Genomic DNA, 26,499 nt, shown 5'->3' with positions numbered 1-26,499 from the left:
AGTGCTGCTTCCACCGTGTCCTGCCTGCGCCCCCATGACCATCCCCACCAGACTCACCAAGTGAACATGCGTGATGAACGGAAGAAAGTGGGGGAGGGTGACAATGGGAAAACTAATAAGGTGCGTTTGGGGGCGGATTTCTATGTGCCTCAGACTCCTCTCCACACCCTGGGAGCTCAGCACTGTTCTTACCTGTTTGGCAGGGGGTAAACTGAGGCTCAGGAGGTTGGGACTTGCCCCTGAACTGCCAGGCTAAGAGGGGAGTTCCCCGTGTCACCTCGCGAGCCGGTGCTGTCCTGCCTCTAAGGACAGGGAGCTGGGGGGCGAGGCTGCCAGTCTGACTCTGAGCTCCCTAGGAGCCAGAGTGAGGAGGGAAATGGGACTGGCAACTGCTTCATGGTGAGAAAAGAGGCCTTATTTCCTGGTGCCAGGACCTCGTGTGTCTTGACGGCTTGAGTTGATGAGATACCTTTGCTAAGAGGGGGCCCTGCCCCCATTTGTCCCCCTGCCCCCAGCCCCGCGCTGTTGGGTAAACGGGCCCAGAGCTGTGTGGCAGCACAGCTGGCTCTCCGAAGGCCTGGCCTCCTGGAGCGTGTTTGCACACAGTGCACTTGTGCGGGTCTCTGCATCTCTCCACCAGCTGCTGGATGGGCAGCCGGGGGTGGGGAAGGGGCTTGCCCTGGAGCCTGGTCGATCTCAGAGGCTGAGAACCCCACCCAGGCCCCGGGGCTTGCTGGCCATGCAGCCTTGGTCAAGCTCCGTGGCTCCAACCCCTGGTTTACCTGGAAACGGCACCAGAGCCTTCCTCCCCCTCAGGCCTGTGATGTGACTCTCGGTGCAGCGAATGGTGACGTTGCAGCCTTTGAACTCGCTGGACCTCTGGGCCTCAGCCTCCCTGGCTATGAAGTGGGTCCAACGGTGATTACCTCCCAGGGGTGTCGAGAGGGTTGGAGACTCAGCTAGTGGGGCGCCAGCCCAGTACATGGAGGGCTGTGTGTGTGCCATAGCCTTTTATTACGGGGCACCTCAAACAGAATGCAAGGCAGACAGGATAGTATGAGTAAGTATATTTTTATCATGAAATATTTTAAACACCCAGAGAATAGTATAATGAACCCCCATGTACAGGCTCTGCCCCCCCCCGTACCACACACCTTTATATTTGCTCCGGGTCTCCCCCCCCCCCCCCGGCACTGCTGATGTCAGGCTGGGTCATTCCCTGGGGGTATCCTGGGAGCTGTGGGTTGTGGAGCAGCATCCCTGCCGCCACCCACTGGATGCCAGGATCCCCCTAGTGGTGACGACCACAGATGTCCCCAGACATTGTGCAGTGTCCCATGGGAGCAGGCCACCATGGGTGAGAACCACCTTTAGGTCACTCCCTTCACCAGGACGCCTGGGTGGCCTCTGCTGGGTCTCCTCTGACCCTGCACGGAAACTGCTTGCTGACCCCTGACTTAAGGGATAAACAAAAAAAGATTCATTTAACCTGCATAGTAACACATTGTTGTCTTTTACTTTATTGTGTGCTTTTCTGGGCGTTTAAACTCTTTTCTTATTAAACATTAGGCAAGGAACCAGTTTCCTCTGGAGTATTTTATCTGTAAAACAGGACCCTATACCTAAGGGATGCTCACTGAGGTTGTTACGAGTGAAGGAATGAAGGAATGAAGGAATGAGTGAACAGACAGAATATCATCTGGGAAGTCGCTTACTGGGGAAAATTTTTCATTCCTCACCTGATTCCATTCACCGTTCCGGGGTGCAAAGTGATAAATGCAAAATCATAAGAGAAAACATATGCAAGAGGAAGGAAATAGCTTGTATTAATCCCCACACATTTTTTGGAGACCTGCCATCTGTTCTGAAGTTCCAGACCATGGCCCGAGTCCTCCCGCGGTGAGACCCCACTCGCTACGCCACAGCCCCAGCTGGTTGGTGGCTGTGGACTCGGAGCCACCTGGCTGTGACGGGAAATCAGACCTCGGGTGTGGATTCCTCCAGTGGGCCCAGCCAAGCCCCGCTGTGGGCCGGGCGGGGCTTCCCAGCGTCCGTGTCTTCATCCATTCATTTGCTGACTCAGCGAACACCTGCTGTGCGCTGAGCGCTGCTCTAGGCATCAGCTGTCACCTCCACAGGCCGTCTCCCGCGTGTCCCCAGCCCTGCGTGTCCAGCCACCTCCAGGATGTCCCTCCCGGGCCCCTGTCTCAGTGATAGGGGTCCCAGCCCCACTTCCTCCCATGACGGTGTCTCCTCATCCTGGCCGTCCCCCTCTGAGATTGCCCCTCAATCCGTCCATCCCCTTCTCTCCATCCTAGCCTCCCCTGCCCCAGCTCATTGGACCTGTAGTTACTATGCTCCTACTGTGTGGCAGCAGGCGGGCTAGGTCTGGGGAAGAGGCTGTGAACGAGACAGTCCGGTCTCTGCTCTCCCAGGAAGGAGCAAGTCGATCAAGAAGTTAGCTTCAGACAGTGATGTGTATCATGAAATAAACGGGCGCGGTAGAGGGTGCAAGGGGTTGGGGGTGGGAAAGGGCCGGCGTGGTTGGGGAAGGTCTCTAGGACGAGACATTCATGCTGAGACCCGAGCGCGGAGGACAGGAGCCAGCCACGAGGAGGTGTAGGGATAGCGCGTCCCAGGCAGAGGGCACAGCAAGTGCAAAGGCCCTGAGGTTGGCACGTGCCTCCTCCAACGTGTGATGAGCAACGCCTGTTACGCCGTGCCTCGGGCTTGGCACGCTGGTGCTCAGTAGTGTCCGCTACTGCCCCTGTGATCACTCACATTCTTTGGGCAGAATCTACTCAAAAATGTGTTTCTCCAAAGTTCAAAAACACCTGACATCAAAGGTGAAAATTCACCTTTAATCCGGAGGAAAAAGATTTTATTAAGGAAATCTTCAACTGTACTGAAAAGGTGAAAGAATTGGACAGTGGACACTGACCGATTACCGCTTGGATCCTACAATTAACATTTTGCTGTATTTACTTCATCCCTCCATCCACCTGCGCATCACTCATCCATCCTTCTCTCCATCTGATTTTACGGATGCATTTCAGAGTTGCAGACATCAGCACACTCCACCTGAAACACTTACGTATGTGTATCACTAACTAGAGTTTGATAGTTTTCAACATGTTCTTTGGGATGTTAACTACTCTGATCGGTTATTAACTCTAGACTTCTTAGCCTTCCCTGTCGTTAGTGCTGGCGGTAAAAGTCTGAGGTAATATAAAAATATGAAAGTTCTTTATTTCTGTCACTGTGTGGTGTTGACCACAGATTCACATCTATTCAGTGTCACACCAGGTGTGACCTTGGTGAAGGAAGGATTAGCAGCTGCCCTGTTAATGTCTTTTAATCAGAGAGGTCGTCTACATTTGACAGATTAAAATTAACCCAAGTGTGAAACCATGGATAGGCAGACATATAAGAGCAGATGGTGGGTGCAAAGGGCAGAAACTCCCAGATCCCACTTCTTCCTGACATGTCTGCAATATGACCTCAGGTGAGTCACTGGTATCTGTCTGGCCACCTTGCTCATCTCCATTTAATTCAATGATTGGTCAGTTGGTTCTCTTAGATTTTCTAAAATTTTGTCTTTTTTCTTTTCAATACTCATTCCTTTCACTGCATTGGCCAGTGCCCCCACTGGAGTGGTAACCCTCACAGCTGCACTCCTTGTCTTGTGGTTGATATTAATATGTTTACTGTGTTTGCTTTGTAGTTTTTTTTGTTTGTTTTGTTTTTGTTTTGGCCGTACTGCTCGGCATGTGTGATCTTAGTTCCCCAACCGGGGATCGAACCCGTGCCCCCTGCAGTGGAGGCGCAGAGTCCTAACCACTAGACTGCCAGGGAATTCCCCTACTTGTTTATTATTTTTTTTAATAAATTTATTTATTTTATTTATTTATTTTTGGCTGCGTTGGGTCTTTATTGCTGCACGTGGGCTTTCTCTAGTTGTGGCGAGCGGGGGCTACTCTTCACTGTGGTGTGCGGGCTTCTCATCGCGGTGGCTTTTCTTGTTGCAGAGCATGGGCTCTAGGCTCATGGGCTTCAGTAGTTGTGCGTGGGCTCAGTAGTTGTGGCTCACGGGCTCTAGAGCGCAGGCTCAGTAGGTGTGGTGCACGGGCTTAGTTGCTCTGCGGCATGTGGGATCTTCTCGGACCAGGGCTTGAACCCGTGTCCCCTGCATTGGCAGGTGGATTCTTAACCACTGCGCCACCAGGGAAGCCCGGCAGGCGGATTCTTAACCACTGCACCACCAGGGAAGCCCACCCTACTTATTTTGTTTTATTTTGTTTTGTTTTTGGTATGCGGGCCTCTCACTGTTGTGGCCTCTCCCGTTGTGGAGCACAGGCTCCGGACGCGCAGGCTCAGCGGCCATGGCTCACGGGCCCAGCCGCTCCGCGGCATGTGGGGTCTTCCCGGACCGGGGCACGAACCCGTGTCCACTGCATCGGCAGGCGGACTCTCAACCACTGCGCCACCAGGGAAGCCCCCTACTTATTTTTAAGTAAAGGTTGTTCCTGCCTCACGACCCACCCCTGCTTTTTTTTTTTTTCCCCCTTTCCTGTAGTTTCTTAATAGTTTTTTGGACATGGCTTATTCTGAGGTGTGATCGTAAGGTTTTTCACCTTTGACTTGGGATAACTTCCTAAATTTCTCCAAACCCGTGCATCCCCTTCTGTAAAATGGTGGTAATGAAATGTGGTCATTAAATCAGGTGGTGTCTGGCTCAGGTACTCGCCGGCGTCCTCTGGCCACCGTGGAGGGAACAGACCACGAAGGGCAAGAACGTGGATCCAGGCAAGTGAGGATGTTGGCCTTGTCTGTGTAGATCTGCTCACTTTTCAAGAAACCCAGGTTTATCTCCAAAACATTGTGATTTTGAAAGTTGACTCAACTCACATCAACGCTGTACGTCCAGAAAGAAAGCCCAGGTAGGGGGTTTCTGATGGTGTAACCGAGGGATATACTCGCCGAGCACGGGGCTGTGGAGTCAGGGGTGCCTGGGTTCACACCTCTGCCTGTGGCTTTCCCATGGGGACCGTCGCCTCAGGTCCCCATGCAGACTGGGGAGGCCAGTACCCATGTCACCCGGCCAGTGTGGCGTTAGGGATGAGTGGCGGGGCGGGGCGGGTGATCTGTGGGACAGGGCCCGCACAGCGGCAGGGCGTGACGCTGGCTGTCACTGCCGTGGTAAACGTCTTGTCCGAGGGTTTTCGACCACAGGGACTAGGGCAGACGGTCTCACCTGGGCGACCCTGTCCCCTGTAGTTGTCATGACTGGGCGGCCCCTGGCGTTCAGTGTGGGGGCAGGGTTGCAGCTCCACATCCCACAGCGCCCAGGACAGCTCCACAGAGAGCGACCCGGCCCTCGTGTCTGCAGTGCTGGGGGGCGGGCTGGGTCAGCGAGTGGGCTTTGGGGGCGCCCGGAGCCCCCCACACTGTCCGCAGAGAGGAGAGGAGAGGCCGAGGCTGGGCTGCACAGAGTGTCACAGCTGACATGACGGTGGGTCCTCCACAAGGTGAGAGCAGGAGGTGGGGGTCCGCGGCAGTGACTTCTGTCTGGTTTGACTGCAGTTGTGTGCGCGTGGAATCAGGAGCAAAACCTCGGGCCTGATCTTGCGTGTCTTTGCTTCACTTCTCCAGTAGCTGATTCTCACTGTGTTTTATGGATGTCTGGCCCCAGGATGGGTTGGAAATAGAAGGAAAAACTGGTCCTTCTCCACAGGAGGTTGGGGGGGCGGTGGCCTGGAGGGTTGGCTGCCCTTCCTGAGCTCAGACACCTCCATGTGGTTGCACGACCCTGTGTCAGAGGTGGGGAGACTGAGGTCTGCGTACTCTTGCTTTGCAGCATCACTGCTAGAGGGGCAGGGTCTGGAGAAGGCTCTGGTGCCGCACATCACTGGGTGGTGTTTTTGCAACTAAAGGGATTCATTCCTTAAAAAAAAATTTTTTTTGAGATAGAGTTCACATACCATAAAATTCACCCTTTTAAAATACACAATTCAGTTGTCTTTATTATGTTCGCTTTGTTGTGCCACCACCACCAAAATATAATTCCAGAACGTTCCATTCCCCCAGAAAGAAACCAGTCCCCATGAGCAGTCAGTCCTCATCCCCTCCCCCCAGCCCCTGACAGCCAGGAACCCACTCTCTGTCTCTGTGGATCTGCCTGTCCTGCACGTTTCCCATCAATGGAATGGAATCACCCACTATGTGTCCTTCTGCGTCTTTCTTCTCTCGCTGACCATCGTGTTCTCAGGGTCCATCCACGTTGCAGCGAATATCAGTGCTTCATGCCTTTTTAAGGATGAGTGATCTGTCGTGTGGCACGTTTAATGCTTTTGTGAGCGTGAGGAATGCAAGTTGGGCAGAGGAAGTAAAGTGCTCTGTCCTTTATCCCTCTCCCAAAGGAGTCCCTGGAACTGTATCCTTATATTCCTCTCGGAAGTGCTCTCGGTGTGGAGGTGTGGTACCTGCGTCAGTCAGCTACTGCTGTGTAACAGCCACCTCGGAACTGCGTGGCTGCAAACTGCACACGCTTGCCTGCGCTTCTGCCATCTGGGTTGGGTTCAGCGGGCGGCATGAAGTCTAGGAGGCTCCCGCGCTCACAGGCCTCAGGGGAAGGGGCTGCCTGCCCCCCCGGGGGTCTCCCCCAGGGCCCCAGCAGGGACCCCGAGGGTGGAACCAGAAGCTGCCCACCTTCCTCACGTCACACAGTCCCTTCTGTCGAATTCTGTAGCTCGGGGTGAGTCACACGGCTGCTGGCCACAGAGCCTACCGTCCTTATGGGTTACAAGCAGATTTCCCGGTGTGGTTTGTGGGCGGCCCAGCCTGACCAGGGGCCCCAGCTTCCTGCCATGCCCATGGGATGCCCGGCTTCCCCGCAGCCTCCCTGCAGGACTCTGCTTCTGTGGCCAGACCTTTCCAGCTAATAGGGGAAGTGAGTGAGTGCTGGCCCTGGCACCGCTTCCTGCTTTCTCGGGCCTTGTGCTTTCTTGTTTGCTGAGTCCCGGGGAGCCAGCCCTCTCCTGGGCACCAGGTGGGCAGTGCTCGGGGCACAGCCCCTGCAGTGACCCCACAGGCCTCATGTCCCCTGCCACCCCTTTCTGGAGGGACCTCTCCCCCTCAGCACTCAGAGAGCTCTGCAGGTGCCTGTTGGCAGGTGACAAAGCAGACCTGGTCCCCTGTAGTTGGGGGAAGATGCAACACACAAGCACCAGGTGGTGCCAAGTGGTGGGAAGAGAGAAAGCCGAGAGGTGGGGAGAGTGGCCTCAGAGGGGCAGTTTGGGGCGAGGTGGTCAGGGGACGGCTTTTCTGAGGGGGTGATGTCTGAGCCAGGTCTTGGATGAAGCAAGAGAGCAAACTTTGTAGGGGTCTTGGGAAGGTCATTTCAGGTGGTGGGAACAGCCCGTGCAAAGGCCCTGGGGCAGGACCAGGCCTGGCATGTTGGAGGAACAGCAAGGAGGCCTGTATGTCTGGAGCAGAGTCAGCGAGGGGGAGAGAGGGAGCGGGGAGGGCAGGGACGGGATGGGGCAGGTTGTGCAGGTCCCTGTGGGCCACAGGGAGGACTTGGGCTTTTACCTCCAGGGAGGTGGGACCCTGGAGGGCTGTGGGCAGAGGAGGGGTGGGGCCTGACTCAGGTGCTCACGGGTGCCCCCTGGTGGCTGCTGTGGGGAGGACAGGCTGGAGGGAGGGTGGGAGCTGGAGACCAGAGGGGAGGGTACTGAGCTGGTCCAGGTGGGAGAGGATGGGGGCTGAGAGGAGCCGGGGACAGTGGTGGACTCTGGGTAGACGTCAAGGTAGAAAAAACCTAGTGGTTTTGCTGAAGGACAGATGTTAAGGCCCCTCCCAGGGTCCTTGGGGAGCTTTCTCTGCCTCATTTTCCACATCAGGTGTAGAGAAGCGGTCCTGTGTGTGCTGAGGAGGGGGTGGGTCCCTCGTCAGCGGGCTTCAGAGGTGTCTGCGGGGAGCCCGGCCCGAGGCACAGCTGTGCCCCCAGATTCCCCCAGGTCTCAGCTCTGCAGCGCCTCACACTCTCCTCCTCCCCCTGTCTATTTTTAAAACTTAATTTCCTTGAAAACAGGGTGGCTCATTCGAAAGATAATTGGTTACATCTTGGGCTGGGAGGAGTTCGACATCTCGGCTGGTCCCTGCCGCCCCTGGCCCGGCTGGTGGAAGCGGGTGCAGGAACTGCATGGCCCCCGGCAACAGGGTCACCTGGTCAGGAGGGCGACCGACAGACGAGGTTCCAAAAGGGAATTGCAGGGAGTGAGTGAGAGCGTGTGGATGGCGGGACCCGGGGAGGCCATGAGGAGGCCCCTCCGATGGGACGTCGCGGAGAGTGTCCGGGCAGAGGGCGCGGCGCCGTCCCCGGTGTTCCATCCATTGTCTGTCCTCCCCTCGCTCTGTCCCTGCCCTGTGACCTGGGCCAGCGTGGAGCCTGCCTGCTGCCCCTCCTGGCCTCACGCCTGGGGGTATTCCGGGTGGGGTGGGTCTCCCCCTTCAGCAGCCAGGAGAAGCAGGGGGGCCTGGGGGTGAGATCCAGGCACAAAGTGGGGAGAGGTCAGTCCCTCAAGTGTCCCCAGGCAGGGCGGACCCGGCTGGGACTTTGCGTCTGATGCTGGTGTTGGCCAGGCCGCTCCCACAGGCCTGAGACTGCAGAGGCCTCGGTGGTGGGCTGGGGCTTGGGGGGGAATCGGGACCACCGTGTTGGACCAGTTGGACCCCGGGATGAGGGGCCGGGAGCTGCAGAGCTGCAGGGGTTGGGCTGTGGGCTCAGGTGCCCCAGGTGGGCCGAGAAGGGGCTGCCTGGGGTCAGACGAAGTCTGGAATGTCCTGCGCGGTCCACTGCCGCTTCCTGCCTTGTTCGCTCTTCCTTCCCCCACACCCCAGACACAAAACCATGCATTGTTCTGCTGTTGGACAGCCAACGAAAATATTATGTCGGCTTTCCAGCACCTTCCAACACCCCCCCGGGCCTCGGGAGGGGCTGAGCCCAGGTTCGTCCCTGTGGCCAGGGAGCCCAGGCTGGGAGGCCCGCGTGTTGCCGGCGGGCGTGACTGTTGTGACCCACATGCGGCTGGCGTTTCCCGTTCTGGTGGTGGTATGCGCCTTCCAGGGCCCGTGGGCTTTGTCCTCTGGGGGTGGGGGGTCCCTTCTGTGGGCCATGCTGCCACGAAGCGCCCAGCTGGCTCCCAACCTGGCCTCGGTTTCCTGTCTTCTGGGGGTCGCGCACAGAGATGGGCACTCAGGGGAGTCCCTACCCTGTCCAGCCTGGCTGTGCCACGGCCGGGTCGTCTTGGGTTTATGTTCTTTACTGAGGGATAATTCATGGATACCATAAAATTCCCTGTTAAGTGTGCAACTCAGTGTTTCTTGCACAGTGTCGTGCAGCCGTTACCACTGATTCCAGAACATTCTCATCCTCCCAGAGGAAGCCGAATGCCCGTTCGCTGTCAGTCCCCAGCCCCCAGCCCTGGCCCAAGCCGGGTGGATAGAGTGGGTGTTCTGACCCCTGACCTGGGCCTGCTGCCCCTGTTCCCCCCACCCCCCTCCGGGGGCGTCTCTCCTCCCCCACCCCTACCTTCCCCGGATGGCCTTGTCTGCTCTTGGGGCTCGAAGCCCCTCTACCCCCGGACAGCTGCCTACAGCCCTGTCTCCAGCCTGGGCCTCCCCGAGCTCCTGACTCAGGGTCCAGCTGCCCCTTGACGTCTTCACGCAGGGGGTTCACGGGGCTCTCGCACTCAGCATGGCCACCCTGCACCCAACCACCCCCCAAACCTGCTCCTGCTGGGTCCCCCATCTTGGCTGAGGCAGCTCTCTCCTGTGAGTCGCTCCAAGATCCTGAGTCATTCCCGACTCCTCACTTTTCTTCACTCCGCCCCCAGTGCGCACAGCCTGTCTATCCTGACTTCAGAGCTAACCAGAATCCTCCCACTTCTCACTCACCCCTCCACATCAGCCACCCTGGTCCACCCCATCATCTCCCACCTGGACCAGCGCGGTCCCCTCCCCACTGGTCCCCGGCTCTGTCCTCACCCTGTCTGTCCTCCCACGGCCACCAGAGGGCACCTGAGTCAGGTCCGGTGTGTTTCCCACCCCCGGTCCTGCAGGACTCCCACCTCCCTGGGGTAAAAGCTCAAGTCCTCCCTTGCTGATCTGACCCCCCACCTGTCACCCCAAGTCATCCTGCTGGCACTCGCTGCACTGTCCAGGCCCTTCTCTGCTCCCCCTGGGCTGTGAGCCCTTGAAGGCGGGGGACGGGACTGTCCTGGTCACCACTTGCCTCCCCTCTCCAAGCTGACACCTGGTAGATACCGGTGTCTGAGTTTCCTGTTGCAGCTGTGACAAATCACCACAAACTTGATCTAAAACCAGACAGATTGGTTCTCTGACAGTCCTGGAGGTCAGGAGTCTGACTTGGGCCTCACAGGGCTAAATCCAGGTGTGGGCAGGGCTGGTCCTTCCGGAGGCCAGCTCCAGGGGAGCATCGGTTCCCACCTTTTCCAGCTTCCAGAGGCGCCGCATCCCTGGCTCGCGGCATCCCTGGCTCGCGGCCCCTCCTGCATCCTCACAGCCAGCAGCGCAGCATCTCCCGTCTCTCTCTGCCTCTGACCCTCCCGCCTCCCTCTTATAAGGACCCTGTGATGACACTGGGCCCCCCCAGGGAATCCAGGGTCATCCCCGTCTCAGGGGCCTCAACTTAACCCCACCTTTAAAGCCCATTCTGGGATCAGAATGTGGATATCCTTGGGGCGACAGATATCTGCTGATCACACTCACTGAACAGATAATCCTCAGCAGAAGCCAGCTTTCTGGGTGAGGACACCGAGGTCAGAGGGGTCAGTGGTTGGCCTGAGGCCTCCCCACGTGAGCCTCCTGGGCCCCCCGGACCCCAGCTGGGAGCCGTGTGAGTGGGAGCCAGGCAGCATCCTTGGCTGGCCCGGCTGCCTCGGGACCCGCGCCGTCACTCCAGCCTGGGCCCCAGCCGCCTACTGCTGCCGCCCCGCCCCTGCGACGACCACCTGCCCTCGCCCAGGGCCCTCCTGGTGGCGGGCTGTGCCGTTCCTCCTCTCCCGCCCCCCGTCTGTGCGGCCACGTCGTGGTGGTCGCTCCCGCAGCTTTTCCCGCCTCGGGGCCCCTCGTCCAGCCCGTCTGCATCACGTCCCCAGGCCCGTTGGCCATGTGGGGTCCTCACGGCCTTGCCAGGGGCGCAGGGTGTGTGTATGGTGGCGCCCCCATGTCCAGACTGAAGTCTCCCTTCTCCTCTTCAGGTTCGGCCCCGAAGAAGACGACCCCAGCGGAGGTGAGTGTCCCGTGGGCCCCACCCTGGCCTGCCTCCCGAAGGTGGACCGGAAGTGCCCGGCCCAGCCCGCATCCTGCTCTGTGGCCTCGGGCATCTCCCTGGGCCCAAGATGCTGGCCAAGCAAATAAGCAACTGTCGTCAGACGGTGAAAACCTGTCTGTCCCGCCAGCGTCTTGAGTTTCAGGGAGGCGTGGGGCGGGCGGGGAGGGCCCCGAGGATCCTACCCTGGGCTGTCCAGGGAGCGGGGAGGCGGAAGGGACCTGGAGAGGGTGGTGCCATCGCCTGCCAGCCGCGCCTCCAGGATGGCGCCCCAGCAGCCCCACACACCTGTCCGGGTCCCTCCAGTCCTGTCCGCTCGCGCGAGCCCCTAGCGCCCAGTCCCTGGTCAGTTTCCGGTCACTCCCGGAGGCCGCCTGCGAGGGGCGTCTGTGAGCCTTGTTGTCCAAGGAGCCGCGGACAGCGGGTTAGAGGCAGCCCAGGTGCACAGGAGCCCCCGCCCCGCCCGGGTGTCTGCCTTCCCTCCCAGCCAGGCTCCTCTCCCAGGACGCGGCTGGGCACTCAGGTCCTTCTTAGGTGAGCTTTGTCCACCTGCTGGGGTCCCGGAGGGCGTCCAGGCCGCAGGCAGTGGGGAGCCAGAGATGGGTGTGGAGCAGGGCTGGCAACTAACGTTCCCTGAGCGGAGCCTGGCCCCTGGCGGTCAGCAGAACAGGCTGGTCTGAGCCCTTCAGGTGGCGGCAGGTGCTTCTTAAATGTCTGTGACTCGTGGAGCCCCGGCCCTGAGCTGGCACCTGTGTCCCTCCAGGCCCCACTGCCCCATCCACCATCCTCCCCCTGTGATGTCACACATGGGGGCCAGCGGCTCTCACACGACTTTGCTGGGATGCCACATGTGTCCCCTGGAGCTGGCAGGAGCCAGCCTGCTCCCAGGCCAGCGGGACTTCTTCCCTCAGGGAGGAGATGCTGTTTGCACTCATTCCAGCCCAGAGGGTCTCACCTGGCCATGTCTGGGGGCGTCTGTGGTTGTCACAACTGGGGGGCTCCTGGCAGCAAGTGGGGGGGGGCAGGGATGCTGCTCCACACCCCACAGCACCCAGGACGCCCCCTTCACAGAGTGACCAGCCCCAAGTCAGCAGTGCCAGGTTGGGGGAGACCCTGAAATTGGGGCTCTTCTACCCCCGCCTGCAGAGGGCCGGGGCTGCCGACCTTCCTGCTTTCTAGAGGAGCCGGCGGTCCTGGTCTGGGGGTGGCCCCCCGGGCGTGGAGCCCGAGTGCCCTGCATCCCGCCCCCAGCGGCCCCCGCCCTGGGCTCCGGCCGGGCGGCGACGAAGCCCCTTCTCGGCAGGATTTCCAGAGCACTCTGGCCCCTGCAGCAGTGCCTCGTTGCCAGTTCTAAACACTTCCTGCTTCCTCTTCTCCAGGCCCCATTGATGACTGGACAGCAGGGCCCTGGCCACGGGAAGAAGCTGGGTCATCGGGGTGTGGACGCATCCGGCGAAACCACCTACAAGAAGGTTCCTGCTCTGCCCTCCGTCGGCGGGGGTGGGACGAGGGGTCCTCGTGGGTGCACCGGGCCCTGAAGGTCGGGTGTGGGCCGCGGCCGTAGGTGGCTGGAGACTAGGTGGCTGGAGACAGTTGCTCTCGGTTGCTGGTTGCCAGCAGGTGCTCTGAGGCTGCACCACCTGCTGGGCTCCTTGAGTCACCTGTGGCCTTGGGTGTGACCTTGGGCAAGAGGAAATCACAGCTCCCTCCCTTCTCTCTGAAAGTGGGGCTGAGGAGAGGAGGGGTCGGGCCGGGGATGTGAGAGGCAACCCTGGGCCCCGCTGCCTCTGGTCCCCGCCCTCCCCCCGCCTTGCTGCGCCTCCTAAAATACCAGCTTTGCTGGGAGCCAGTGCATGCAGCCTATGAGTCACCCTTCTGAAGTGTTCAGTTAGGTGGTTTCTAGAGTATTCAGAGCTGTACAGCAATTGCCACGGTCAACTTTAAAACATTTCTGTTAACCTCCAAGAGAAGCCCCGTACCCCTTCGCCTCCTCCACCGCATCCCCAGCCCCTGACAATGAGGAACCCACTCTCTGTCCCTGTGGATCTGCCTGTTCTGGACGTTTCCTGTCAGTGGAATCACACCCTGTGTGTCCTTCTGTGTCTGGCTTCTCTCACTGAGCATCGTGTTCTCAGGGTCCGTCCACGCTGTAGCGAGTGTCGGGGCTCCCCCCTCTTCATGGTCGAGTGGTGAAGGGGGAAGCATTCATCGCGTGCGTGGAGGGGGAAGCATTTTGTGTATCCACCATCCGTCGATGGACACTTGGGTTGTTTCCACTTCTCGGCTGTTGTGAATAGTGCTGCTGTGAGGGTTTGTGTACTTTCGTGTGGACTGTGCTTCTCTCTCTGGGCTGCACACCTAGGAGTGGAACCGCTGAGTCCCATGAGAGCCATATGTGACCCAGTGGAGGAGCTGCCAGACTGTCCACAGCGGCTGCCCTTTTTTCCATTCTCAGCAGCCGAGCACAAGGATTCCACTCTCTGGGCCTCCATGGTGCTTGTTGTCTGTCTATCTGGTTCTGTCCCTCCCAGCACGTGGGAAGCGCGTCTCACTGTGTCCTGATTTGCATCTTCCTGGTGGCTGGTGGTGTTCAGCACCTTCTCCTGTGCTTGTTGACTGTCTGCATATCTTCTCTGGAGAACTGTGTTCAGTCAGTAGCATCTTGAGGGAGTGGCTCGCGGGGGGTTTCAGGAGGAGAGGCGGGTGCCGGGGAAGGGCTTGCTCCTGCAGTGGGGGTGCTGGGGACCAGAGTCAGTGGCTTGGGGGCCGAGGTGTCTTTCCTCAGTGGTGGGCACGTTGCTTAGGGCTCACAGTGACAGTAACATGAGCGGCGGTGCTGACAGATGGACAGGCAGCTGGTGCTTCTCCAGTGTGGGCGGGCATGAGGGTGGCCCCGGGAGGGCTGACGCTGTCACCTCCATCCTCGACCGGGGTGGGGACCGAGGAATAGAGAGGCAGAGCCCCTCGAAGGTGGACAGATGGAACCCTGGTCTCGGAAGTGCAGCCTGGGCACTGCTGTGTATTGTGCCCTCCCCGCAAAGGAAACCCTGGCAAAATCCCCCAAAGACCCTTGCTGTGTTGGGGCAGTTTTGAGATGTGGGAACCTTCTAGAAGCTGGATAGAAAACAGGCCTTGGGGCCGCGCCAGGTGGTGTTGGCATCTCAGCCAGGCCACTTCCTTGCTGTGTGGCTGTGCAGGCTGAGCGGCAGGCCAGATGCCGCCCCCCTGTCCCAAGGGGGCCCCCCACCTTGCTTCTCACCCTGGCGGCCGAGGGCTGGGCCAGGGACCGGCCCCGGGGGTCTTGATGTGGCTGGGTTTCTCCGCAGACCACGTCCTCCACCCTGAAGGGGGCCATCCAGCTGGGCATTGGCTACACCGTGGGCAACCTGAGCTCCAAGCCGGAGCGCGATGTGCTCATGCAGGACTTCTACGTGGTGGAGAGCATTTTCTTCCCCAGGTACCTGGCCCGGCCTGCAGGGGCAGCTCCCGTGCCTTCAGCAGCTCGCCCTGCTCGCAGACAGCGGTGCTAGGAAATAGTCTTCCCGTTCTCTCAGCTCCTTTCTCTGCCAAAAATAGCACTGGCCCCTCCTGGGGTCTCCTGGCTTTGAGGTCCAGCCCTGTGTCAGGATGTTAGTTTGCTGCTGAATCACAGGGACGCAATGTAATGGTGACTTTTAAAAACAGGGAAAGACAGAAGTTTGTTGTTTCTTGTGTGTGTGTGTGTGTGTGTGTGCGCACGCTTGCGTGCGACACACTCACACACTGATAGTCTAGGGCTGGTCAGGTGGCTCTGTGATGTTGGGGGCCCTGGATTCCTTCTGGTTTCTCCAGCATCTTCAATATGCTGCTTTACTTACCAGTGGCCCCCAGGGGCTGCCTAGGCTCCTGCCATCACACCTGCATTCCAATAGCAGGAAGGAGGAGAAGGAGAGCACATGCCCCTGCCCTTTAAGGGCATGACCAGGAAAGGACCCACATCGTTTCTCCTCCACTCACAGGGGATTGGCTGAGCACAGCTCCCTGACCATACCAGGCTGTGGGAGAGGCTGGCAGTGGTCTTATTCTGGGCAGCCATGTGTACACCCAATGCTGTGGGCTCTGTTGCTGATGAAGGGAGGGTGGTTGTTGGGGGACAGCCCAAGGCTGGCTATGGCCCTTTGTCCCATCAGAAGCCCCGTGTTGCTTTTTGGATTGGCTCTTTGGGGACCTTGGGGCTGAGCCTGGGCCTGGGCAGGCAGGCGGGCCGTCAGTGGGTGAGGGGAGAGCACACGAGCCACCGTCCCTCACAGACCTCCCCCCTGCTTCCTCTGCAGTGAAGGCAGCAACCTCACCCCCGCCCATCACTTCCAGGACTTCAGGTTCAAGACCTACGCGCCTGTCGCCTTCCGCTACTTCCGGGAACTCTTTGGGATCCGGCCGGATGACTACTTGGTGAGTGTGTCCTCGGCTGCTGCTGCGTCCCCAGTCCCCCGGCTCCAGCCCAGGCTCGCCGGCTCAGATCACCACCTGTTTGTTGCCTCTTGGTCTCTGTGGGGCAGGAACGTGGGTGCAGCGTCGCCGGGCTCCCTCCTCAGTTTGTAGTCGGGGCGGGCCGGACTCGGTTCTCGCTGGCTGTTGGCCGGGCCGTCTGTTCCTTCCAGACATTACAGTCTTCTGTGCGCTTATCCTCGAGGGACTGTCCCGTCACCGGCCATGCTTGTGCTCCTGGCCACCAGCCTGGACTCTGTCCTCCCAGCTCCGCTGTGGTTTTAGTCTCTCAAGTTAGAAAAAACAAAACCTAGGCCAGACCCTCTGACCTCGCATCCCTGTCAGGACTCCTGAAGGTCACGTCCAGATGGGGCTTCACGGCAGCAGCGTCTGGGTCATCGGCCAGAGTCTCCACTTCAGAAGGTCCGGCTGGTCTGTTCCAGGCCCGCCTGGTCACACGTTGTGACTTTGCATGTGGAGGCCTCGGCGTCTGCGAAGACGCCCACGTCTGACCTCCTGGCACCTGCCGTCTCCGGGGAGGCCCGATCCGTGGGTTTGGGGGGCCTTGACTGTGTTCCGATTGCTCCTGTTCGGGCCTTAATCTGTGGGAAAGCTGTGCCCTCAGCCGGGGCCACGTCCTTCTGGAGGCCCAGCGTTTGCTCCGGCCGGGGACACGTGTGACCTGGGGCTCCCCAGCTCTGCCCGGTCAGTGCCCAGAAGTCACCGAGTCCCATGCGACCTCCCCCATCCCAGCCCTGGGAAGAGCTTCCCTCGTCTGCGAGCCCCGCGGCGCGCGGAGGAGCATTTCGTGTGCAGCCTGGCGGTTCTACAGCAGAAAGGACGCCGGTTACCCAGACTCTGTGTTGTCATGTCACCGGGAGGGGAGACCTATGGCCTTGTTCACAGTTGGGGAGAAATGGCCTCGGTGTCCATTAGCAGGGAGTGGACAGTGGAACTGCCACGTCCACAGAGGTGGGCCACGGAGATGGCTGGGGCCTGATCTCAAACTTGATAAGTAAAGTGTAGGGACCTCAGACGTCTGAGGTCACCCGGCCCCACCTTGGCGACCTTCAACTTCATTCTCCCTGCTCCTCCCAGACGGGGAGTGTTCTCGTTTCTCCCTAACCTCCACTCCCACCAACACCGCCAGGGACAGGCAGGCAGCAGCCCTGCGGCCTCCAACATAGGCCACGGAGGGAGCGTGAGCCTGGAATGGCAGCAGGAGGGCGGAGATGGCCTGGGTGTTCTGGGCCACGGGGCCCTGGCGGGCTGGAAGGTTCAGACCTGAGGCGTGTCCATCCTGGGCCTGAGGGGGTGGGGGTGCTGCAGACAGGGCCTTGGGGAGCCTGCTGGGGTCGGCCGTCGGGGAGCAAGCCGGGAAACACGGCAAGGAAATGGGTGCCGTGCGGAGGGCAAGCGGAGCCCCTCAGCCGTGGGCCGGGTCGCTCCGAGCTGCAGGAGTGAAGCCCGCGCGGTGGGGCAGGGATGGACCGGGTGCCCGGACTGTCCCCGCCTCCCTCGCTGGCTCTGCCTCCCCCGGGGTTCCCCTCTCCTCCATGGTCACGGCCTCGGCCCCTGGCTGCCGCCCCCCGCCCCAGCTACAGACACCAGGCCCGAGTTTTTTTGTGCATAGTCATTCTCACCCCTTGTGAGACCCCTGTGCTCTCCTGGGGTTAAATGTCATTTAATCTCAGCTCACGACAGCAGGGCATGGGGGTAGGGTGGGGTGGCGGGCTGTTTCCAGAATCGGGGGTCGTCTGCCCATGACCCCGTCCTGACGGTGGGTTACCTGGCTCAGGAGCCCCTGCTTGTCACCCGCCTGCCCCTTGGCAGTGGTGCCCAGTGAGGCCCAAGACCCACGGCCCCGACGAAGCTGCTCACCAGGGCAGCTGCTGTCAGCCATCTGGTTCCAGAACTTTCTCCTCCCGTAGATATATCCTGTACAGAACTGGACACTTCCCTTCTGCTGGGTTTTCCGCTCGACGTCCCTGCTCTCCTGCAGGGTGCTTCGCTGTAGTCTGTGCCCAAAGGTGCCGGGCGGTGGCTGCGGGCCCATGCCTGGCGGAGCGCAAGGAGGGCGGGGCACCTGGGCGGGGCCTCTGTGCTGTGGATGTTTGTGGCTAGTGGCTATAGGCGGAGCGGGGATGGACAATGGCTGTGGCCGCAGCTGCACGCCCCTCGCCCCCGTCCGAGCCTTCCCTGAGCTGCTCTTGCTCCCACGGCCAGCCCTGCTGTCGGATGCATCGGAATCTGGCCACTCCTCGTCCTCCACTGATGCCCCTGGCCAGGCCCCGCCCCGCCCACCTGGGCACCCCGTCGGGCTCGCACCCCCAAAGTCCAGGGGGGCCTCTTAAGGCACAGATCACACCATGTCACTCCCTAGCTGTCCCCGCACTCGGAATAAAGGTCGGCCTCCTTGGTTCCCTTCCCAACCGAACTCCGCTGCACCATCCCCTTGGCCACCCGGCCTCCTCCCTATGCTGTCCTCCACCATCTGCACGCGCTCAGGGCCTTTGCACGGGCTCAGTCACATTCTTTTGCTCGATGTTGGCTCCTCAGGGGACACACCTTTCCTGGCCACCTGGCCACTCTAACTGCCTCCAGCACGTCTGCCTTTCAACCGCGGGATGTTTCTCTGTGCCCTTTGTCACCATCTGACACACTGTGTATTACTTTATTTATCTGTCTGGCTTCAACTAGAATGTCAGCTCCAGGGCTTCCCTGGTTGCACAGTGGTTAAGAACCCGCCTGCCAATGCAGGGGACACGGGTTAGAGCCCTGGGCCAGGAAGATCCCACGTGCTGCAGAGCAACTAAGCCCGTGTGCCACAACTACTGAGCCTGTGCTCTAGAGCCTGTGAGCCACAAGTACTGAAGCCCACGCGCCACAACTACTGAGCCCGCGAGCCTAGAGCCCCTGCTCCACAACAAGAGAAGCCACCGCGATGAGAAGCCCGCGCACCACAGTGAAGAGTAGCCCCCGCTCACCACAACTAGAGAAAGCCCGCGCACAGCAATGAAGACCCAACACAGCCAAAACTAAAAATAAATTAAATTAAAAAAAAAAAAAGAATGTCAGCTCCAGGAGCCAAGGATTCAGACTGTTTTGTTTACTGCTGTGTCCCCGGTGCTAAGACTGGGCTTCAGAATCCCTGGTGGGAGGACTGACTGTCCCCCCACCACTCCAGGAGAGATGCCGGAAGTGTTAGTGCCTCACTAGGGGTGGCCCCCGCCTGGGCCCCTGAGTGACAGCGAAGAACACAGCCCCAGCTGACCCACAGCAGACGCACTGTGAGTGCTGTCTGGGGGCTGCTTGTTAGTTGGCATATCCTGACTGTGCTGACTGCCATATGAGCTGGCTTCTGCCTCCATCACACTGAGTGGGGGCAATAAAACTGCCGGCTCCTACCTCTCAAGGCTGAGGTCAGGCACCAGCAGACCAGGGGGTGCATGGAAATACGCTTGGGTGTCAGGTAGTACTGAGAAAGTGGCAGTTGGCTTTTGGTCAAGGGACTGAAGAAGGCCCCTCCTCCTTTGGACCTGAGTCTGCCTCTGCTGGTGCTCCTGAGAGTCAGTAATACGTGAGAAACAGGAGCACTGGGAACACCATGTATCAGTCAGCACGGAGCAGATTATGCTGGGTAAGAAACAGACCCCTGCATCCGTGTGGCCTAAAATGACAGTGGTGTGTTTCTTGCTCACACTCTGTGTCCGCCCTGGGTTGACTAGGGGCTGTGCTCATCACTGGCACACCAGGCTGGCGAAGCAGCTCCCACCCCAAACGTCTGGCCTCCGAGGCAGAGGGAGAGTTCTGGAAGGCACACAGCAGCATTTAAATCTTCCAACCTGGGGATGACCCACCACTTGTGCTCACAGTTCACTGGCCAGTGCTTGTCAGACAGCGTCACCCCACCCCAGAGAAGCCAGGCAGTGCAGTCCTGCTCCATGCTCGGAAGGGGTGATGGCGGGTGGGATCCAGGGTTGGCTGTCAGTGGGCTCTGAGGAGCCCTGGAAGTGGGCTCCAGCTTGTGAGCACCCCCACACCTAGTGCTTGTGGACACAGGGTAGCCTTTGGCTTAGGGGCCTGGACATCCAGGGGCAGCTGTGGCGTCAGGTGTAGTTGTATCCAGGAGCTGGGCCTAGGGCAGTGGGGTCCTGTGTCTGTCTCCCTGCTTTTCTCTGTGGATAGGAAAGGGGGCCTGTCCTCCACGCTGTGTATACCAGCGGTACTCAGTTAGGATTTGGGGGGTGCAAGAGACAGAAAACCTGACCCAGACAGCCTCAACTCCAAAAAGTACTTCATTGACTCAGCTGAAAAGGCCTGCAGGCCTTGCTTTTCATTCATTTGCTTAACAATTGAGCATCTACTCTGTGCCAGGTACTGAAGTATGTGCTGGGAACCCCTTTTGTTATGTGAACAAATCATGTAGATATCCTTGTCTCCCTAGAACTTACCATCTAATGGTGCGGAGGGGGTGCGCGGGGACGATGGGCAGTGATCGCGGAGGTGGAACGTGGGTGTCAGGGACTAGGAGGTGGGGAAGAGAGGTGGGAGGGGCCAGGGTGTCGGGGGCCAGGGTGGGGCTGCTCACCAGGCACGCAGCTTCTGTTTTTGCCGTTCCTGGTGCTGGGCTTCCACCCCCAAGGTCACCACGTGGTCCAGTGCGGCTGCGGGGTTCCAGGTGGGGAGGAGAGAGGGGTGCAGACAGGAGGTGCGCCAGCTCCTGCCACCCATTTAGAGAGCCTCTCCCAAGTCCCACGCGGCAGTCTGTGCTTACGGCTCACGGGTCAGAGCTGACCGTCGTAGCTGCAGGGAGGCTGGGAGGCAAGTCGTGGCCAGGTGTGTCGGCTCCCCATATGGCCAGGTGTCTGTCCCTCATAGGAGAGGGAACACACTCTAGTGGGTCAGCACTGAGGCTGCAGGCTTAGCCCGGGCTCAAATCCTTGCTGTGTGGCCTTGGGCGAGACCGTCCCCCTCTCCAAGCCTCAGTGGCCTTGTCTGTAAAATGGAGCTGACGGTGACCAGTTTCGGGGTTGCCTGCCAGCCCCTGGGCCCCCGGGGTGTGGGGGTTGGTGAGCACCCTGCCCACTCGCTGCCCCCCTTTTCAGTACTCGTTGTGCAATGAGCCGCTCATCGAGCTGTCCAACCCTGGTGCCAGCGGCTCCCTGTTCTACGTCACCAGTGACGATGAGTTCATCATCAAGACGGTGATGCACAAGGAGGCCGAGTTCCTGCAGAAGCTGCTGCCCGGCTACTACATGGTGGGAGCGCCGTGCCCCTCCAGCCCCAGCGCCCCCGACCTCACACCCTCCTCCTCCCTCTGCCTGAGGAGCCGTGGGCACTAGTCCCCCCACACCGGCACTACCCCCCACCCCCGGGCACCGGCATCTCCCTCCCCCCCCACACACACACCCCGGCACCACCCACCCTGGGCACCATCCCCTCCAGGCAGGCCGTCCTGGGTCACTGAGCCTCACCCGCAGGACCCCCTCACGTGGCGAGCAGGAACAGCCATCTGGGCCCTGTTGGCCATCCCCCCAACCCACTGCCCTGAGTCACGGGTCCTAGAAATCATGGCTTCGCGCCTCGTGTCTCAACAGCCGGTGACTCAGAGAGGCGCTGGGGAGGTGGGCCTGGCTGCCAGCTGGCATTTGGGCCTCTGGGCGGGGGTGGGAGCAGGAGCCTCAGACTTGCTGGCCTGCAGCAGCGGGGGTCCTGATACACAGATGTGGGCAGGGGCAGAGGCCCCGGGCAGCTCTGCACAGGTCGTGACCCATCTCTCCCTGTGGGGTGCACCACCCACCCCAGCCGTGTATGATCTTGGGTGAGACCCCCGGCTCCCCTAGCTCACGGGGTCAGCAAACTTCTTCTGTAAAGAGCCAGATAGTAAACATTTTCAGCCTTGTGAGTGACAGCCTCTGTCTCCACGGCTCAGCTCTGCTGTTGCAGCAAGAAAGCTGCCACAGACAAGGCGAGAGCAAGTAGCCATGGCCGAGTGCCAGTAAAACTTCTTTTCTGGACACTGACGTGAGCATTTTACGTAATTTTCACATGTCACAGGACACTGTTTTTCTTTTATTTTTTTAACAATGTAAAACCATTCTTAGCTCCCGGCTGTAGGAAGACAAGTGGCCTGGATTTGGCCCTTGGGCCGGAGTTTGCTGACCCCTGTCCTGGACACGCCTGGAGGCTGTGCCCGCCATGCCCCCCGGTTTGGGCTGGGGAGGTGGGACACCTGGGTCTGACCTGGTGGGAAGCCAGGCCCAGACACCTCGGCAGCATCCCCTGGGGCCCTTTATGGAAAGGCTGTCTCTCTCTGGGCCTGACTCTGTAGAAACAGATCCTCCTGGCTCTTCCAGGTGGGGTGATGGGGAACTCATCTGGCTGGCTGTACAGTCAGGGTGCTGGGGGTGCGGAGAGAGGGACGAGCCTGGGAGAGGTGGTCAGGGTGGGCTTCCTGAGGAGGTGGCCTCTGGCCTGAGATCCGTGGGGCAGACAGGGTGCCGCGCAGGCTGCGGGCACAGCTCCCGGCGTCATCTCCAGTGACCCTCTCCTCCCCAGAACCTCAACCAGAACCCACGGACGCTGCTGCCCAAGTTCTACGGACTGTACTGTGTGCAGTCGGGCGGGAAGAACATTCGCGTGGTGGTGATGAACAACGTGCTGCCGCGCGTGGTCAGGATGCACCTCAAGTTCGACCTCAAGGGCTCCACGTACAAGCGGCGGGCTAGCAAGAAGGAGAAGGAAAAGAGCATCCCCACCTACAAAGACCTGGACTTCATCCAGGACATGCCTGAGGGGCTCATGCTCGACGCCGACACCTTCTCCGCGCTCGTCAAGACGCTGCAGCGCGACTGCCTGGTGAGGGGGGGCCGGGCCGGGGCCGTGATTACGGGGCCTCCGTCTCTGAGCCCCCGTTTTCCCACCTGTAAAGTGGGGACGCAGTGTGAGCTCGAGATACGCGCTCCCTCCCTGCCCCAGCCCCACCTCAGGCTGCGTTCCTGCTGCCGAAACAAAGCCCCAGGAGCAGCCTGGTGTTTTCAGGGAGGGCCCTCACCTTACAGTGCACCTCAGATCAGGCTCGTGCGGGCTCCGAGCTGCCCTCCATGGGCAGGTGCTTCTTAGGAAAAAAGAACACCCGCCAGGCCCTTCGCAGGCCTTGCAACTGCAGTCTACCCGCGCCCCCTTCGGCCTCAGAGGCGAGGATACGGAGGCCTGGCAGGGCTCAGGCCAGGCCTGGGTCCTCCAGGGTCCCCTCTGCACCCCGGCTCCCAGACCCCTCCCCAGAAAACCACCAGACACCTCAGGGCCCCACGGCTTCCAAGAGCCCACCCCCCAGGGCCCGGGTGTCCCCGTCCTGGGCTGCACCTTGGGGCCTGCAGCAGGAGTGGTGGCCAGAGAACCGGGCTCCCGAACCAGGGCCAGGGCGGCCTGGCCTCGAGTCAGAAGCTGCGCCCCAGGCCCACCGCTGGGGTCCCCAGTGGGATGAGGATGGGGCCTCCCACCTGGCTGTGGGGACTGAGTGGACACAGACCCAGATGGGGGTGGGGTGTGGGGGTTGGGGGGCAGCTGGCGCCTCCCCCTGACCCCCGGCCCCACAGGTGCTGGAGAGCTTCAAGATCATGGACTACAGCCTGCTCCTGGGCGTGCACAACATCGACCAGCAGGAGCGTGAGCGGCAGGCCGAGGGCGCCCAGAGCACCGCTGATGAGAAGCGGCCGCTGGGCCAGAAGGCGCTCTACTCCACGGCCATGGAGTCCATCCAGGGCGGGGCCGCACGCGGGGAGGCCATCGAGACGGACGACACGTAGGTGGCGGGGCTCGGGGGCTTCCCGTTCTCGTCGCTGCCCCGGCCCCCTTGCCAGGCGAGAAGCGGGCTGGGGGAGTCGTGAGGAAGGTGAGAGGGATACGACCGAGTCCAGGGTCTGGCCTGTTCCTGGTTTGTCAAGCGGAGAGCAGCGCCCACCCATCCCCCAGCCCCCCGTGCCCCAAGGGGTGGACGGTGGACACACAGCTCTGGCCAGGTGTTCTGACCAGGGCGTCCAGATCAGTCAGTCAGTAGATGGAGGTCATTGGCCATCCCTGTGGGAAGCACAGATCCCCTTCCCTCCCGCTGGGCCCCAGGGTGGGTTAAAGCGCCACCGTAGGCAGCAAAGCTGGAAAAGTGTTGAAAGACGGCCCCGGAGAAGGTGGAAGATACCAAACTCGGGACCCACCGGGGGCAGGGCTGAGAACAGTCCTTCCCTGGCGATGCCAGGCGGCAGTGAGGGGTGACCGGGTCCAGAGAGGAGTGCATCCCCCGACCCCACCCACCACCTGGCCGACCTGGTCCTGACCTGGGGGCTTGGGCGCGGTCGCTGACATACTCACAGAGTATCCCTACCACCCACCCTGTGCTTCTCACATTCAGGGTCGGGTCACTTTCTCTGGGGCGTCCTGGGCACTGTGGTGGGTGGAGCAGCATCCCTGCCCTCCAGTCGTGACAACCACACATGTCCCCAGACAGCATCACTGTCCCCTGAGGACAGAATCGCCCCAGATGGAAACCGCTGCTGTGAACAGGTGTCACGATTGTCCCCTCATCACCAGGCATTGACCATGCCGGGAACCGGCGGCACCCTCCATTTCCGGACCCTGTTCAGTCCTTGGGGGGCAGGGGGCCCTGGAGGAGGAGGGTGGCATCCTCATGTCTTCAGCTGGGAAAAGGAGGCTCAGAGGTGGGGCTAGCCGTCAGGGTGCAACAGCCAGCTGGGGCACGGGCCGAGGCTTGACCCCGGCCTAGCCACCACACTGGGCCGCCAGCTGAAGGGCCCTGACTGGGCTGAGGCTGGGAGGACACGAGCTGGCCCGGAGCTCAGCCGTCTGGCGTTCGTAGGCTTGGTGCCAGGCCAGGCAAGATGGCAGGGCGTGCAGGTGAGCTCGGGTGTGGAGTGTGGCTGGCAGAGCCTCTGGGGCCCTAATGACTGCAGGACAGCTGCTGCATCGTGCAACCTCGCTAAGTGCGCCGGGCAGGCTCGGCCTGGGGCTGCATGAGGCCATTAACTCCCCAGGTTGCACCTGGAAGCCTGGTCCTGCCCGGGAGCCTGCGCGTGCACATGCGGGCATGTGTGCGTGTGCCTACGCGTGTGTGCAAGTTCCGCGTGTGCACGTGTGGGTGTGCGCACATCTGGGTCTCATGGCCGGGACCCCTCTGCACCCTGTGGCCTCCAGCTTTGACTCGGTGAGCTGGCCGGGAGAGCTGCTCGACCCCTCACCAGTGTGGGGTTCCCAGGTGCCTGGACCCCCTCTGAGGGTCCAGCCAGGCTGCCACCTACAGGGAGCGTGTGGATCCTCAAGCCCCAGGCCCCATCAGTCCTGCCTGCGTCTCCCTCCATCTCTGTCCCTGCAAGTCCCAGACCAGGCCCAGGGCCCCAGGCTCGGGGCTCCAGGCCACCTCCAGCCTGTGCCCCTGATAGGCAGGCCTGCCCCTGAGCCAGCTCTGCAAGTGCTGATACTCTCGAACCCTTTCCCCAGGATGGGCGGGATCCCCGCTGTGAACGGCCGCGGGGAGCGGCTTCTGCTACACATTGGTATCATCGACATCCTGCAGTCCTACAGGTGGGTGCCCGCCCCCCATCCTGTGGTCCTCCAGGTGGGAGCCCGTGCCCCCTCCAGCCTGCGGTCCCACGGGTGGGTGCCTGCCCCCACCCTGTCTCCCCACTCCCCAGTGAGAGCCCGGTCAGGGCCAGTGCAGGGCTGGGTGGTGGGTGAGGTGTCGCCAGCTGACTGACTGTGGGCCCTGCCGTGTGCCAAGTGCTGGGCTGAACAGAGCAAGACGGAAACACCCTGTGGCTGGGAAGCGCAACATCTCTGGAAGGTTCCTACACTTCCAGAAATAAATGCTCACAGCCGGTGCCATGTGCTGTGTGGTCTCGAGTGTGGACACGAGCGTGGTGTAGCCGAAGGAACCAGACGCTCTTGGGTGACGGGCAGCTCCGTTACCCGTGCCTTGTGCTTTGCATGCTTACAGCAGTGAGCGTCTCTTGTTAGTTTTTTATCGAAGGAGTTACACACAGTCCAGGCGTGACAGGCAGGTTGTGGCCGTGGCGGTCCCCCGTCCACACCCCACCCCGTGCCTGGAACTCCACTTGGCGTAGGGTGACTCCTCTGCCTGCTTGTCACCTCTTGCCCATCAGATGGCTGATGTTTGCAGCCTGTTTCCTCTCCTGAGGGCTGACCCCATCCCTTGCAGGCGTCTCCCTCCCGTTTGGAGCAGGAGCAGGCAGCTTTCCAGGGTTTCTGCAGAGGCCCTGGGTGGGGCGAGGGGAGCTCACCCTGAGGCGGAGGTGTGTGCCAAGGGAGGGGCTCCTTCCCCCTGCAGCCTAGAGGTGTCCAGGAAGGCTGCCTGGAGGAGGCAACATTCTCCCCAGCCCCGGTGTCAGGTGGGGCCTAGCTGGGGGTCTTGGTGCAGGGCGCTCACTCCAGCAGTGAGGGGCCGGGCTCAGCCTGGCCCGTGGGAGAGAGGAAGGGTGGGCTTTGTCCCCCACGGGGGGCTACGTACCACGACCTTTCCACTGCCACCCCCAGAGAATGTGGTGGGAGCAGCCAGCAGGTGGGGGGGCGGTCAAGGGGGCAGGAAAGGGGAGGTGGCCTCTGGCTGATCCAACAGGTGGCCTCATTGCTCTAGACCAGGGCTCCTC

The 26,499-nt window shown here is 60.7% G+C and overlaps 1 protein-coding gene across 5 annotated transcripts in view; it reads left to right on the top strand.

Annotated features, from left to right (window-relative positions):
- Positions 1-26,499, top strand: part of PIP5K1C (phosphatidylinositol-4-phosphate 5-kinase type 1 gamma) — a 59,895-nt gene that overhangs the window by 17,269 nt on the left and 16,127 nt on the right. For all 5 annotated transcript variants that reach the window (XR_016391528.1, XM_022556955.3, XM_022556954.3 and 2 more), the window contains exons 2-9: positions 11,283-11,314; positions 12,733-12,825; positions 14,680-14,810; positions 15,667-15,784; positions 20,929-21,081; positions 22,382-22,681; positions 23,422-23,627; positions 25,334-25,417. Coding sequence is in view for 4 of the 5 variants with exons in the window: in XM_022556955.3 (XP_022412663.1) it covers positions 11,283-11,314; positions 12,733-12,825; positions 14,680-14,810; positions 15,667-15,784; positions 20,929-21,081; positions 22,382-22,681; positions 23,422-23,627; positions 25,334-25,417 (1,117 nt within the window). In the remaining variant the exon portion in view is untranslated. The remainder of the gene's footprint in view (positions 1-11,282; positions 11,315-12,732; positions 12,826-14,679; positions 14,811-15,666; positions 15,785-20,928; positions 21,082-22,381; positions 22,682-23,421; positions 23,628-25,333; positions 25,418-26,499) is intronic.

Source organism: Delphinapterus leucas, unplaced genomic scaffold, assembly GCF_059928025.1.
Source record: "Delphinapterus leucas isolate spDelLeu-1000000601 "Yukka" unplaced genomic scaffold, BTC_Dleu_Yukka2 spDelLeu_asBTCV2_sq25, whole genome shotgun sequence".
Lineage (NCBI taxonomy): Eukaryota > Metazoa > Chordata > Mammalia > Artiodactyla > Monodontidae > Delphinapterus > Delphinapterus leucas.
Note: the sequence above shows the minus strand (reverse complement) of the source record. Positions and strands in the feature narration are given on the sequence as shown.